The 16,926-nt window shown below is 43.2% G+C and overlaps 1 protein-coding gene across 1 annotated transcript in view; it reads right to left on the bottom strand.

The window, feature by feature from the left end:
• The window catches only part of GABA-B-R3 (gamma-aminobutyric acid type B receptor subunit 3), a 104,153-nt gene extending 91,097 nt beyond the window's left edge, over nucleotides 1-13,056 (bottom strand). Inside the window, exon 1 of the mRNA XM_068229161.1 lies at nucleotides 13,051-13,056. Coding sequence (XP_068085262.1) covers nucleotides 13,051-13,056 — 6 coding nt within the window. The remainder of the gene's footprint in view (nucleotides 1-13,050) is intronic.
• Nucleotides 13,057-16,926: the final 3,870 nt, after the last annotated feature.

Here is a 16,926-nt window from a genome sequence, read left to right as displayed (position 1 = left end):
GATGGATACAAAATTACTGTATCCATCAAGAAATGGCAAGACAAAGAGGATAAGTAACGGAATGCTTGGACTCTGAGTTTGACTGCCTCCTTCCCTTTTCTATTGCGAATACAGTTTTTTTTTAACATTAGTTCCATTGTTTGCTGTATTAAGTTATAACAAACGGGATAAGTAACGGAATACGCGGACTCCAATCTTGACTGCCTCTTTCCCTTCTCTGTTGCCAACTCAGTTTGTGATGTGTCGAATCAAAGCTTTCTGACGTTCTGCTAATGAAACAGTGGTGTGACATAGCGGCTAGAACACGATGTGAAAAGGAAACACAAAATGAAGTGGAAGAATTTTTCAAAAATATATTGCAGTATGAATAGTACAAGTAAATTCACTAAGGAACATTACTTGTTTGGGTTTAGCATTGTACATGTATTGTCGCCATTTACTTTAATCTAAAACGTTAAAAAACGTTTCTGAACTATAAAAATGCTATTTTAATTCTTCTTATTCTTCTCCTTAATCTGTTTACCCTCCAGGGTCGGTTTTTCCCTCGGACTCAGCGAGGGATCCCACCTCTACCGCCTCAAGGGCAATGTCCTGGAGATTCAGACTTTGGGTCGGGGGATACAACTGGGGAGAATGACCTGTACCTCGCCCAGGCGGCCTCACCTGCAATGCAAAACAGGGGCCCTGTGGAGGGATGGGACAGGCAAGGAAGGGGGAAGGAAGCGTCCGTGGCCTTAAGTTAGGTACCATCCCAGCATTTGCCTGGAGGAGAAGTGGGAAACCACGGAAAACCACTTCCAGGATGGCTGAGGTGGGAATCGAACCCACCTGTACTCAGTTGACCTCCCGAGGCTGAGTGGACCCTGTTCCAGCCCTCGTACCACTTTTCAAATTTCGTGACAAAGCCGTGAATCGAACCCGGACCTCCGGTGGGGGGCAGCTGATCACGCTAACCACTACACCACAGAGGTGGACGCTATTTTAATTAGTATCCGAAATTTTCATTTTTCGAAACTACCTTTCCCCACTTTGTTCCGGTTAACTGTATTTGAAAACACTGGAGGCGTAAGAAAGAATGGCATGTTTCATTCTACAAGAACGTCCACAGATATAGGCCATATACTTAGTAAACGTCCTCCTGAGTGATCGGCAGGGCGTGGTCATATAGGTAGTGAGGGAGTCCTGATTAGAGCGCTCTCTCTTCCCGGTTCGCTATCTCTTTAATTCGCTTGTTGACACGTTGTGTTCAGCCACTGCGTACGGTGCTTAGCACGAGGTGCAGACAGAGACTGGGCAGCGAAAGGAGTGGGAGATGGGGTAGGCCCCTCGACTGGCCCTCCCCACATGCGCGGCTGATTCTCGCGCAGGACGTTTACAAACTATATGGACTATATATCATATCACTTTAAATCAGAAACCGAGCGAGTTGCCTCAGGAAAAGAATAATTTATTTTAATGGCCGCTTTGTCAGAATGACTCCGTTGACCGACCTCTTGGCTGAATGGTTACCGTTGAGGTCTTCCGTTCATAAGGTCCCGAGTTCGATTTCCGACCGGGCCGGGGATTTTAATCGCTTCTAATTAACTCTTATGGCTCGCGGACTGGTTTTTGTATGTTTGTCTCAACACTATACTCTTCAAATTCAGACAGCATGCCACACTATCAATCACCACAGAAACACGCAATAGTGATTACATCCCTCCACATAAGGGTTGGTGTCAGGAAGGGCATCCGGCCGTAAAACAGGGCCACATACACATGTGTGACATAGTGAGCACTCGTGACCCCACAGATGTGGGGAAAAGCGGTAGAAGAAAAAGAAGAAATCCAAATGACTCCGAAAAGACTGACTAAATGTGCATTTGACGGAAGTCCTAAAACACAACAAATAGTTTCACTGAAGTGAAAAAGTGTTCAGCAGAAGTGAACATCACGGAAGCAGAAATTCTAGACGGGCCTGCATTTTGAAATTAGAAAGTTCGGAGGTTTTCAGGAAAAAAGGAAAAGGGCAGTAAGCGAGCAACTGTCTGAACGGACGAAAAAAGAAAAGTACACAGCGAAAGGATGAAGAAGAAATACTGGAGAGATAGAAAGTCAAGAAAGGAGACAAAACCACGAGCAAGTTATTTTATGTAGTTCGTAGATGGCCGAAATCGAAGAAATATATAATTTCAATTGCCGACGCATAGGAATGTCTCGCTTTAAATACCCTCAAATGGTATCGACATCAGCCAGAATCTTTCCCCTAATTTTTTAATTTCGTGTGGCTATTTCTAGCCGAGTGCAGCCCTTGCAAGGCAGACCCTCCGATGAGGGTGGGCGGCATCTGCCATGTGTAGGTAACTGCGTGTTATTGTGGTGGAGGATAGTGTTCTGTGTGGTGTGTGAGTTGCAGGGATGTTGGGGACAGCACAAACACCCAGCCCCAGAGCCATTGGAATTAACCAATTAAGGTTAAAATCCCCGACCCGGCCGGGAATCGAACCCGGGACCCTCTGTACCGAAAGCCAGTACGCTGACCATTCAGCTAACGAGTCGGGCATCTTTCCCCTGCTATTCTGGGAACAAGAAATTAACACTAATCATAATAATGTTATTGATCTTTGGTACTTTTACATTTCTCGGAAGTGCCAATGTGCCAATATTTTGTCCCGTAGGAATTCTGTTATGCGCCAGTAAATTTATACTTGGGGACAAAACATGACGACCTCGTCTCGTACCACTACTCTCCGGCGGCAGCCCAGTGTCTATTCGCGGCTTATAGGACTTACTGTGTCTGCTGGAGCCGGAGTTGCAAAATCGTCTACCTCATTAGCACCAAAAGAGCCAGAGAAAAATAAATAAATATGGACTTCATTTTGTCATTTCGATGTAAACTGAGTTATTTATTTATTATTGCGGTATTATTATATTACTATTTGTAATGCTAAAAGGATCACTAGGCTGCATTCGACACGAAGAAAGAGTAAAGACTGAAGTGAGTATGGAAGAAAGTGGTTTGACAACCTCTGCACACCAAACAACGATCACTTACAACTCGTTAACTCAGCAGGGCGTGATTGACTACTGGCTTCTAGCTCGCTTCCAGGAACTTTTCTTTTGCAAGTTGCTTTACGTCGCACTGACACATACGTCTTATGGTGACTATGGGGCAGGGAAGGGCTAGAATTAGGAAGGAAGTGGCCGTGGCCTTCTTTAAGGTACAGCCCCAGCATTTGCCTGGTGTGAAAATGGGAAACCACGGAAAACCATCTTCAGGGCTGCCTACAGTGGGGCTCGAACTGAGGCCGTCATTTTTAGTCCCCAAGTATACCAACATGAGGCTGGCGTATCTGAGCACCTTCAGATACAACCAGACTGAGTAATGACCGAACACTTACCCACTTGAGCTTAGAAAGTCAGTGCTCTACCGTTTGATCCACGCAGCCTGGCAAAAGGGGGTTATAATTATAACCGACTGCGTCACAGATGTCGGCAACGTTTTCTCTTGCCAATGGATTAAGTCACACCAACTCGTGATGGTGGTGATGGTGTTGGTGGTGGTGGTGGTGGTGGGGGAAGATACGAATGTACTAGGGCTAGTGTGAAAATGGGACACTCCGGAAAACCATCTTGCTGCCGACAGCCGGGTTCGAAATCACTATCTCGCGAACGCAAGCTCACAGCTGCACGCTCCTAACCACACGGCCAACTCGCACGGTACACATTAAAGAAAGAATAGGACAGACAAGACATAACCCTTGTAAAATTTAACATTTAATGCGTTATCTTAATCAAGAACATTTATACTAACGCTTTCTCAAGCACATTAGACGGATAAGTCAGAGAGCACAAATGAAATGTTGGAGTGTTGCGTGTGATCGATGAGTATTAATGTTGGTAATATATTCATAGCAGGTAAATCAGAGCGTGTACATTAGTGTTTGATAACACGAGCCGTTAAACACATAATCCATCATTGTGTGGGAGTAGGGGCTAATAAGTGTGAGAATGGTCGTGACACTTCACTGTCACCCATTAATCAACACAAGTACACTTCAAAGTGCATTCATGTGACGTGCATTCCCTTTCACACCAGGGAATACTCACTGGAGTTTGGGATTATCACTGCTAGTCAACATATAAACGACACGTTTAAGATTTTCACAACTACTGACATACAATCAGACCTGTGTAGGCCTACAGAAATGTGCGACGGGTCGGGTCGCCCTGAGAACTTGTTCTACAAAAATGCCAAATCTTGTTCTGGATTCTCATTCATATAACTGTCCAGTTTCATGGCTAAATGATTAGCGTGCTGGCCTTTGCTCCACAGGGTCCAGAATTCGATTCTCGACTGTTTGGCGAATTTTAATCTTCATTGGTTAATTCCAGTGGATCGGGGGTTGGGTGTGTGTGCTGTCCTCAGCATTAGAATTCATCATAGGTAGGGCCTCATCCTCACAGACACGCAGGTCCCCTAAACGGTGTCAACTCCAAAGACATGCATCAGGCCTCTTCGTAGGCGGACACCATTATTATATTCATACAACTTTTATTAATCGTTGTTGCGCCTGCAAAAACAGCTATGTTGCCACTACGCGTTAGAGAAATACTGACCCGCAGCACATATATTAAGAACGACAATTCTATGAGGATCATCGATAGATTCTTACCAGCCGAAGTTCTAAGCAGAAATACAAGGTGGACAAAATAAAACTGACCCTGAAAATATTTACAATAGGATTGACGCAGGATTGACCCTTGTTAATGAACATCGCAGAAGATGCTGGAAATGGCCTCATCTGGAGAAAAGAACACTGAGGATCTACAAGTCCTGACTCCGTTTCTTCCATAAACCACGTGAAGGTTCGTCTGAACGCTTTAACGCATGCACAACAGTACATTTCTAAGGATACAGATGCACGTCCTTTTTGATAACGTTTTGACATGGCTATCCCTTAATTCCCACTCACACAGAATAACGGCGTTGAGATTTCTTCGGACTTCCTCCCAGCCTTTCCTTCACTCAAGCAATGTTTTCTGGTGATCGAAAATTTTTCGGATAGTTACAGATTTTATTCGCTGCAGAGCCCATTTCGCACCATTTTGCAATTAAGTTTTGCATTGCAGACTTTGCTGGAGGTTTTGCAAAAACACTTCCAGTCTTAAACTTTTGCGTAAACAGTTCCACACAAGTTTTCCACGAATCCTGCTTCGTATAACACTCGACAATGAACACGCGTTGTTTTTATCGTCAGCACAATTTTGCGTTGCATTCAACTGACCACTAAACACGTCTGCTGTCGTCTCACTCACTCACTCACACGTTATGACACAGCGACGTGCTCGGGAGATGCGCACAAGCACACATGTGACAGCAACCGATTGGTGCATCGAAATCACGGTTTCCAGCATTTCCTGTGATGGACTGTTCTCCTGTTCGTTAACAAGGGTCAATTTCGCGTCAGTCTTATAAATAGTTTGCCCACCCTGTATTTTCAAATTGTGGTTTTTCGCAGGCGCACCGACTTAATGTTAGTGCCACTAGCCACTTCTACCGTTCAGGGGTGTGTAGTGTGATGAGCTATCTCAGTCGGGTCCTGAATTATGGAATGAGCTCTGTAATGAGATGGTAGCCATGACCGTTAAGGCGTAAAATCTTCATGGTCTGACACCAGGGTTAACCGGTTCGAGTCTTGTTGGTGGAAAATAAATCTCCACTTCGAAGGGAAACTGGCACAGCTTCAGTTGAAAATATCATCACAAAGTCTCTTTCTCCCTTTCCTTGGAGTACATCACTATTTTTAGATACATCCGTGTTTGTCACATGACCACTTCTCTCTTTTAGAGATCTCAATATATAGGGTGGTCAAAAACAACGTTAACCGGGTGTATGAGGATTAGACGGTAGGTAATACAGATCTCCCTTCGTTGTCATGTATTCAGCCGCTGAAGATAGCCAGATAGATCCCTTCGCGGGCGAAATCAAATAGGATTTGCGAGGCGGGGTTTCTAAATCTGTACGTGTTTTGTGGAGGTAAGCCACTCCTAGGGGTGGAGATGGTGGGAGGGGGGTTTGGCATATAAAAATAATCGAAAATAGTGTCGAATCCTTAGGTTTCGGGGTCGATGAGATCAACAGTAACATTCTGCATGTCGTCAAGTCCAAGTTCATGGCATGGGGCATGGGGTGAAAAAATCCGAAATGGCCCAGATTATGGGTTTTCATACGGGTGTTGGTGGATTAGAACTCCCCTGCCAGCAGCTCCCCGTTTCCTATATTCACACCAGAAAAGTGGCGGGGATGTTCCTTAATTAAGGAGCCCGTGGTGCCTTCCCAGTTCTAGAATTTTTCTGACCGGGCGAGCTGGCCGTGCGCGAAGAGGAGCGCGGCTGTGAGCTTGCATCCGGGAGATAGTAGGTTCGAATCCCACTATCGGCAGCCCTGAAGATGGTTTTCCGTGGTTTCCCATTTTCACACCAGGCGAATGCTGGGGCTGTACCTTAATTAAGGCCACGGCCGATTCATTCCATCTCCTAGGCCTTTCCTATCCCATCGTCGCCATAAGACCTATCTGTGTCGGTGCGACGTAAAAAAGATCTTTTCTGTTTCAGCATCATCCAAAACTACTATGTGTTAGTGTAACGTTTAATAAATAAATAAACAAACAAATAAATAAATAAATAAATAAATAAATAAATAAATAAATAAATAAATAAAATAAATAAATAAATAAATAAATAAATTTCGGAGGAAATACTTTCACCGCGCTGTACTCTAATTCAGGATATATCTGGCTGATGCCATATTCATAACACGCAACTACTGTTCAATAAGCAATGTTGCCTTTGCTTGATTGTGTGTGTTTTGCGGGTCTTATTGTCCGGCAGAGCATTAGGAACTGTAGACCGTACAAACAAAGCTCATCTGGGTTTGCATTATGAAGGCGAGAGAAACAATGGACAATGCCTGGACCCTCATACGTCGGTAACGAGAAAGCCAGTGTAATTGCTAACTTAGAGTTGACGAGAGCGACATCTCACCCATTCTCCATTCAAAACGTCGGACGTAGAGATATAAGGGCATTCAGCCTACCCGCTAGAGACATAGAGATGACCACAACGACTTCTAATTCTATTCAAACCTGAAAAAATACTTTTGCTTTGCAAATTGCATGTATATCAGTTTTGCTAACAGCAATCGTCTCAGCATTCACATTTCGTGTTGACTGTTTCAATTTCAAACGATTGAAAGTATATATATATTTAGAGCCCGGATTTTTATGCATTAATAGGTTAGAATGCAAACTTACTGAAGCAAGTAGCAAGTATAGTCTACCTTCACGACGACTATGCTATGGGGTTTACATAAACATTAGGGGTACGGCCCATCGGAACTCCTATAATTTATGTTACTCTTGCCACATTGTGGAAGAACGGGTAGCCGACACTTCCTATTAACCAAATTAATTTGCAATCTAACCTGTTACTGCATAAAAATCCGGGCTTTACATTACTCACGAAGATTTATTATTTTGTGTTTGATATAATGACTACGCTGTCATCTATTAAGGGGTCTGGTACAGCTTATGACCTTCAAAAAATCAATTGAAAATATACATATATTGAAGGCATTGCTAACGAAGACTTATTATTTTGTATTTGATATAATGACTACGCTCTTAGGGGGTCTGATGTAGCTTATGACCTTCAAAAAACCAATTTTTCAAAATATTTTTTATTTTATGCTCCTATCCTTTAGGAGTATTTTGGCGCAGAAATATGTCATTATGCGTCATAGTTTTTGAGTTATGATTTAAAAGGCAAAGCCCTGCACCCATTGTTCGTCCTGACAGTGCGCAGTGCCACACTGCCACGCCCCCGTGTGCTATTTCCATTTAATTTAATACACATAAGAATACCTTACCACCTGCAGTAATGGAGGCAATCAAGCCTGTATTTAAAAGGTTAGTTGCAACTGAACTGCTGTCAAGATGCGTGGGATCAAACACTCCAAATGCAAATTTAGTCTTTGAACTCAAAAATATGCAAAAATTTCCCCTTGAACTGGCTTTTTTGGGAAGGAAAAAGTGAAAATTGCTACAAACGGTGCAACTATCACATTCAGTTATGGCATGAAGAGTAGTCTGCTTGTTATGAAAGCGTTAGGGGTAGAACCTGGAACATTTTGTGAACTTGCTCTACGTGTTGAAGATGAAACAAGAGTAGCGACGGCAGAGAAAAGGAAACGTCAAGCGACAAAAGAGGCAAGAAAAAGCAAGAAGAGGCTCAGATTGGAAGAAACTGCACAGAAATCTGAAGTAGTAGGCACAACGACACAACTTATGCTGCAGGGGTATTTATGTAAGATTTTTGCACAAATGTTTATCGCTCATTTTCTCAGAGTTGTGTTTTTGACACCCGTTTTAATTATAAGTCTACCGGGCGAGTTGGCCGTGTGCCTAGAGGCGCGCGGCTGTGAGCTTGTATCCGGGAGATAGTAGGTTCGAATTCCACTATCGGCAGCCCTGAAGATGGTTTTCCGTGGTTTCCCATTTTCACACCAGGCAAATGCTGGGGCTGTACCTTAATTAAGGCCACGGCCGCTTCCTTCCAACTCCTAGGCCTTTCCTATCCCATCGTCGCCATAAGACCTATTTGTGTCGGTGCGACGTAAAGCCCCTAGAAAAAAAATTATAACTCAAAAACTAATTGACATACATTAATGAAATGTTTGTGTATATTTCTAATTACTATATATACAAAATAGCCGGCCTCGTGGTGTAGGGGTAGCGTGCCTTACTCTTACCCGGAGGCCCCGGGTTCGATTCCTGGCCAGGTCAGGGATTTTTACCTAGACCTGAGGGCTGGTTCGAGGTCCACTCAGCCTACGTGATTAGAATTGAGGAGCTTTCTGACGGTGAGACGGCGGCTCCGGTCTATAAAGCCAAGAATAACGGCCGAGAGGATTCGTCGTACTGACCACACGACACCTCGTAATCTGCAGATGTTCGGGCTGAGCAGCGGTCGCTTAGTAGGCCAAGGCCCTTCAAGGGCTGTAGTGCCATGGGGTTTATATATATAAAATGATGTAAATTCATGCCTCTCTCTAAGATAGTTTATTTTGACATTTTCTTTTAAATACAAAAGTAAACATCTTATTTGATAAGACATGTTGTTGAAAGTAATAGCATTTCTAAAGTGATATATTTTCAATAAAATAAAATTAACAGAACCTAGAAATGTTGAATATTACAGGAGTTATCTCTAAAACGCTGCAACCGTGTATGATGAACAACCACCATTTTTGAATAAATACGCAAATTATGTTTTAACATGACGATAATGCTGTTTTACATATAAAATAATGCCAGTGCTTCATTTGTACAAAATTTCATTGCTGTAACTGTTGTGGTTTTGAAGAAAAATAATGATAATTGTTAAAATTTTACCATGGTAACCTGTATCCGACCCCTTAAAATAAATGATTGCATTCCTTTAAGCCGCCGTCAGTTAAATCAGGACAGCTTATCGAATTTCCGCAAGACTTCCTTTGCTTCAGCCTTCCATATTTTTATTTTATTTTATTATGTTTGTTCAAATATATTGAAATTTGTGAACTCTAAATTCATCATCATCATCATCATCATCTGTTTACCCTCCAGGTTCGGCATTTTCCTCGGACTCAGCGAGGGATCCCACCTCTACCGCCTCAAGGGCAGTGTCCTGGAGCTTCAGACTCTTGGTCGGGGGATACAACTGGGGAAAATGACCAGTACCTCGCCCAGGCGGCCTCACCTGCTATGCTGAACAGGGGCCTTGTGGAGGGATGGGAAGATTGGAAGGGATAGACAAGGAAGAGGGAAGGAAGCGGCCGTGGCCTTAAGTTAGGTACCATCCCGGCATTCACCTGGAGGAGAAGTGGGAAACCACGGAAAACCACTTCGAGGATGGCTGAGGTGGGAATCGAACCCACCTCTACTCAGTTGACCTCCCGAGGCTGAGTGGACCCCGTTCCAGCCCTCGTACCACTTTTCAAATTTTCGTGGCAGTGCCGGGAATCGAACCCGGACCTCCGGGGGTGGCAGCCCAGTTGTATCCCCCGAGCCAAAGTCTGAAGCTCCAGAACACTGCCCTTGAGGCGGTAGAGGTGCGGTCGCTAGAGATGGGATCCCTCGCTGATTCCGAGGGAAAAACCGACCCTGGAGGGTAAACAGATAATTTAATTTCGTATGGCTATTTCTAGCCGAGTTTAGCCCTTGTAAGGCAGACCCTCCGATGAGGGTGGGCGGCATCTGCCATGTGTAGGTAACTGCGTGTTATTGTGGTGGAGGATAGTGTTATGTGTGGTGTGTGAGTTGCAGGATGTTGGGGACAGCACAAACACCCAGTCCCCGGGCCATTGGAATTAACCAATGAAGGTTAAAATCCCCGACACGGCCGGGAATCGAACCCGGGACCCTCTGAACCGAAGGCCAGTACGCTGACCATTCAGGCAACGAGTCGGACGGGTAAACAGATTAAGAAGAAGAAGAAGTAACGCTGAACAAGTTGTAACGCATCTAGTAAGTGAAATGGTGCGAAATAAATTCACGCCCACGACGTGGAAAGGGCGTCTTTCAAAGCTGACCAATGAAAACGAATGTTCGTCCATTTCTAGAGAACCCGCTGCATTCGATGTTGACGATTAAGATGCCAGATACCATACCACCTGAACTACATTTAGGAAATAAAAATCGTACGCCTCAACCCAGGATCGACCCCTCGACCTCCTGCATGTTAACCCAAAACTCTATCGATTGCTCCAGCCGCACAACACGACTAATATGTGCTGACAGAGGTAGTTACCCTACATGTGGTTACAGTGTTGCCAGATTGCCACTCTTCAACGACCTTTTTCTCCCGGATATACTCGCAGGACGAACTTTTGTGAGATAAATTTTTTATTGCTGGCATGTGAGGAGTCGCGCTGCGACGCCCGAGTGCGCGAATTACGCTTCACCCTGTATATATCTGCTTCAACGAAATCAGGATCTATGTTATGTAGCGTTGAAACGTTTACCTAGGTAAGAAATAGCATATAAATTAAAGAAATGGGTACTACTAGTAGTAAGATTTATTAAAACATAAATCATCCAATGAGGGTGACAATAAAGGTCCGGAATACATAACTTACGGTAAGTTATATAATTATAATAATCTTTTCTGTAAAATTCATTAGGTATAAATGAGTATGTATAATTTTCAGAGAATCTCTTATCGTCATCATCATCATCTGTTTACCCTCCAGGTTCGGCTTTTCCCTCGGACTTAGCGGGGGATTCCACCTCTACCGCCTCAAGGGCAGTGTCCTGGAGCTTCAGACTCTTGGTCGGGGGATACAACCGGGGAGTATGACCAGTACCTCGCCCAGGCGGCCTCACCTGCTATGCTGAACAGGGGCTTGTGGAGGGATGGGAAGATTGGAAGGGATAGGCAAGGAAGAGGGAAGGAAGCGGCCGTGGCCTTAAGTTAGGTACCATCCCGGCATTCGCCTGGAGAAGTGGGAAACCACGAAAAACCACTTCGAGGATGGCTGAGGTGGGAATCGAACCCACCTCTACTCAGTTGACCTCCCGAGGCTGAGTGGACCCCGTTCCAGCCCTCGTACCACTTTTCAAATTTCGTGGCAGAGCCGGGAATCGAACCCGGGCCTCCGGAGGTGGCAGCTAATCACGCTAACCACTACACCACGGAGGCGGCGAGAATCTCTTATGATCTGTAATAAGATTTCCTCTGTGTCGTAAGAAGGAATTTTAAAATTTTGGAGGGTAGTGCCTGTATTCTTCGCCAGGGTACCTCTGGATCCAAGTAGGAGGCCTCTAACGACCTGTTGACCAAGATGAATATTGTATTTGGCTGATAGATAAGGCTGCAAGATTCGTGCTTAACCATTTCAATCCTAGGAATAGTGCGACAAGTATGATGGAGAAACTCGGGTGGGAGACGCTGTGGGTTACAAGGAAACGAACACGAATAACTTAAAGCCAGCTTGAGGAGAATTGAACAGTCGACTAGAAAAGCCCTGTTACATAATTAGGACAGATCGTCCTCATTATCTAAAAGGTAGATCGCAGAAAACTATTCGTTTGTAAATCGGGGAGTTCGGGGAACCGGGTAGTGTAAACGTTAGTTCCCAATAAATCTTGAATATCTGCGAAACTACTTGAGCTATGTTTATGAGATTTTGGATAATTGTTACAATAACGTAAGGATATATATCAGTTGAATTTCGTGATGATTGAAAGAACTATGAGCAGTGGCGTAAGGTTAAATTTAAAAAAGTTGCTGCTTCATTTTTGTACCATTTTCTTGTGATCTAGAAGACTCAGAACCTTGAGTATTGGAGTATGTATTTAAAATGTATAGTAAATAGCCTGTAGCAGATTTTTATTGATGGAACTGGTGGTTGATTTTTAAACAAAAATACAATCGAGCAAACTTTTTGAGCATTTTGTAATGGGATTTTTTGGTTATACTTCATAACTTATCTCAATAACTACTAATGGTTTCAAAGAGATTCTGCTACAGGCTATGTACTGGTATTTGCACAGTATGTGGTAGAAATTTCAGGATTGTAGAGTTTTTAGTTCCCGAGAAAAAGGTACATAACCGATCAACAATTGTGTTTTGAGAAAAATGAGGTTAAAGTTTGAATACGAGCACAATTACAATGTAAACATCCGCTTAACATAAATATTAGAAAGGCGGTAAAACGACTGAAAATCGTTAATGCGTGCTCAGGCTAGCCAATGTGATGAACAGAAGAATATCCCAGGATAACAAAATTTCCCGATTTCAGTTACACGATGTAGAACAAGAAATATTCCCGGAAAACAAAACACGTAATTGACGTATTCATGGTTACATTAAAATATCAATAATGACCTCAAATATGGTTTCTATACCCATGTGTTATATATTTTTGTAATCGGAAAAGAATGGAGAATGTTTTGAATCTAAAAACAAAAAATGCTTTTTTTTGTCATTCCACACTACCCGGTTTCCTTAAACTTTTCAATGGATTACCTGCATCTCTATTAGAGCCTTTTCCCGAAAATATAAGATGCTTCAAGAACATACTCCGCTGGGTGAGTCGGCCGTGCGGTTAGGGGCGCGCAGCTGTGAGCTCTCATCCGGGAGATAGTGGGTTCGAATCCCACTGTCGGCAGCCCTGAAGATGGTTTTCCGTGGTATCCCATTTTCACACCAGGCAAATGCTGGGGCTATACCTTAATTAAGGCCACGGCCACTTCCTTACTATTCCAAGGCCTTTCCTGTCCCATCCTCGCCGTAAGACCTACCTGTGTCAGTGCGACGTAAAGCAAATAGCGAAAAGAAAATAGTAGCAGCAATTAATTTGATATCATTTTCAATAGGAATTTATGCTCACTTACAGAATATTTCCATTCGTTGTTTCTAAAGCCATAAATAACAATTAAAATCGATCCAATTGGATGAACTGAGGAAGCAGGCCTTTAATGTCAACGAAGAAGTTCATGAGTTGACCATGAATGACAATTCTCGTCGTATCGACTTGATAGCCTTCAGAGAACACAGCCCTAAAGGCTTCATCATTTGTGGCTCGAGCACCACAAATGCAAACGTAGAGAAGCAAGAGATCTACGAATCCACAGTCCCCTATTACAAGTCCAAATACAATCTTCAAGAGATTGAAGTAATAGGACTAATAGTCGGAGCACGTAACACCATACATCGACACATCGCCGACACATGGAAGCGTTTCCAGCTACCCATGGAGGGATTTCACGAAATAGTTACGATAGCCCTCCGAGGTTCCATTAGGCTCCTGAGGCACCGCATATTCAGCGCATAATGTCGTCACTGATAAGAACTTTGAAAATTATGTAATATCTATGTTTATCCTTTGTAACGTCTCCATCACATATGATCGGTATAAGGGACGATCAAAAAGTTCCCGTTTGACGGCCTTACAGGCCTGGATCGGGTTGCCCATCAGGAAAAATCGGCATGGCATTGAGGCACTCATATCACCGACGCACCAGGTTGAATATCCGCGTTTGGTAAAACAATGGGTCCTGCTGCGTGAAGAATCCATAACCGCCTGCTGTACATCCGCGCCCGAGAGGAAGGGTCGACCATTCAAGGCCTTTTCGAGGGGAGCGAAGACGTGATAATCGCCTAGGGAGAGATCACCGCCCATTTGCTGTTGTCCTTAATTGATGAGGCTGGCATAATTTTACTAACAGCGTATACTAGGTGTATGCACAAGTTTTTGCCGCTTTTTGTGGTAAATAAAACACATTATTTTCAAAGGAAATTCATTTTTTGTTTATTAAAAATACCGGCTATCGGCTTCTACACACTTCGCCCATATTTAGGTAAGTTATGAATACCATGCCAGAAAAAATTGTTTGTCTTTTGCGGCAAACCAGTCGTCGAGCCTTTTTTCCAACTTCCTCGAAATTGCTGAAGTGCTGCTGGTGGACGTGAATCAGAGTGAACAGGATCGGGAGAGGTCATGGAACGAGCAGAGTTTTTCTCTACAAATGGAGCATCGAGCCATATCCAGAATGAGTCTGCTTCGAGCGAATTCAGGTAGCTGGGAAGATTTCTTACTGCCAACAGCAGAAGCAATGCAGTGGATTGAGCAGCTGGGTATTCAGCTATGATATCACTCTAATTCCCGTTGTGAATTCATGATTTTGTTATTGTACATGCAGATAGTTACCGTCTTGGTAAAACGGCGCTGTGATCGGCTCGGCGAATGAAATAGTTCAGCGTGTGGCAAGTGACTGTGTACTGGCCGTGTGAATAAGAGTTTATCACACGATGGGTGAAACACAAGATCTGAGAGCATTTGATCGCGGCCATACTGTCAGTGCCAGACGTCTGGGCCATTCCATCTTCGAAGTCGTGCAGGCAATAGGCTGTCTTGTCAAGAGTTTACTGTGAGTATGTGGAGTCGGGTAAAACCAGAGCCACCAGTGTCAACTGCTGTGGTTGATGACGAGGATCGTCGTCTGCTAGCTCGGATGATAAGAACGGACTGACGGGCCACAGTACAGGAAAACACTCGCTTATTCAGTGCTGGACAGCAACAAACTGTGCAGTATAGAAGCCACCGTCTCATTTGGATACCTCTGATCACGACACGTCACAAAGAATTAAGATTGACATGGGCAAAGGAACAACGCCGTTTGACTCTCGAGGCTTGGAAAAAGGTCACCTGGACAGATGAGTTGGGGTACCGGTTAGTACCCGCCGATGGTATGGTACGAGTGCGTGACCAAGCCCATGAAACATGACCAGCAGGACACATTTAAGCCTGTTGTAATGGAATTCTCATATCGGAATTGTTCACATGAAATGAAATTGAAGTGCTGGTATATTTGACGGTATGTTGGCCAACTTCTCTTACCGGCGAACGATCACCTCCAGGACTCTTCAGGAGACATGTCTCAACACCCTGTCGCTCCCGAATTGTGGCCGATTGATTCGATGTACCCTCTGCGGACCTGAGAACGTCGTTTGGCCCTCAAGGTCACCTGATTTCAATCCTATTGGTCACATCTGGGATGCTGCCGAGAGGGACCCTGGGCACTGCTCCGTCCAATCTCCGAGCATTATGGGATTATAGGAGGATATGCAGCTGTTACCATCAGTAGTCTATGGCTCCCCAACGCTTTTGGTGTCTTGTGGAGTCCATTGACATGGCACATCATCGCCGTCATCAGGGCGAAGGATGGTGCTACACTCTACTAGCCAGGTATCTCTAAGTCAATTGCCATATGATAAATAAATAAATAAATAAATAAATAAATAAATAAATAAATAAATAAATAAATAAATAAATAAATAAACAATAAATAAATAAATAATACAACCTTCAGAACTACCAACAAAGAAAGTATATCTAAGTTAGAAAGTGCGTACAGTCTCTCTTTGAACAGATATATTATACAAAATAATAATGCAAACTAAGGCATTACAACGCTGTAATCAATTCTAAAGCACTATATATGCGTCTGAAAACAGATAAATGGGGGAAATTCATTGATTAAATATTTAGGAACGCAAGAAAGAACAATTTTTGGACCAGTCTGTACAGGTGGAATCTAGATGATAAGAAAATCTCATGACTTATACTACAAACACTCAGAGAAAATTTTAGACACTTGTAGGAAGAGACGTTTGAAATTTTGCGGACACATTCTCAGCATGAGTAATCAGAGATTGACTAGAATATTCCCGTACCTTGTCCTATACATGAAAGTAAAAAACAAACAAACAAACAGAAAAGAAGACATACGGATGGTCGAAGTTGGAAAGGATCTTCAGAAAATAGGTGTCACAGATGGCATTGTATTAGACAGATATAAATTCGAAAATTTAGTCAGCAATCACCACTTTGCAGACCATTCAAGCACTATCATCAACAAAAGCTGATCAGAAGGTCGCAAGAAAAGCCACGGCGAGAAGATGAAGAGATTTTGGGAGAAGAAAAAGGTAACGACATCAGCTAAATAAGTTCAATCGCGCTCCTTAGTCGCGTATAACGAGGAAATAATAATAATAATAATAATAATAATAATAATAATAATAATAATAATAATAATAATAATAATAATAATAATAATAATAATAATTGTACCGGGCGGTACACCTCCACGCCGCTAGTTCAGATATTGCGCCAGTTGAAACTCCTCTACAGGAGAAAGCCTGAACTTTAAAAAACTGTATTAACTCAACAGTTTCTCCGAAGATGGCTCTGTGTGAATTTTGATGTGTTTTTGTTTGTAATTGACCAAGAAGTGTGGACGTTCTCTACCAGATGTCTCTACTAAAAACTATGATTACGCACTCTGGTGCGAAGGAATGAACTTTCTTGAAGAAATTTTACATTCTTAAGTTTTGTCTTTA

Source organism: Anabrus simplex, chromosome 9 (genome assembly GCF_040414725.1).
Source record: "Anabrus simplex isolate iqAnaSimp1 chromosome 9, ASM4041472v1, whole genome shotgun sequence".
In the NCBI taxonomy this organism is placed as follows: domain Eukaryota; kingdom Metazoa; phylum Arthropoda; class Insecta; order Orthoptera; family Tettigoniidae; genus Anabrus; species Anabrus simplex.
This window is presented reverse-complemented; position numbering and strand designations above follow the sequence as displayed.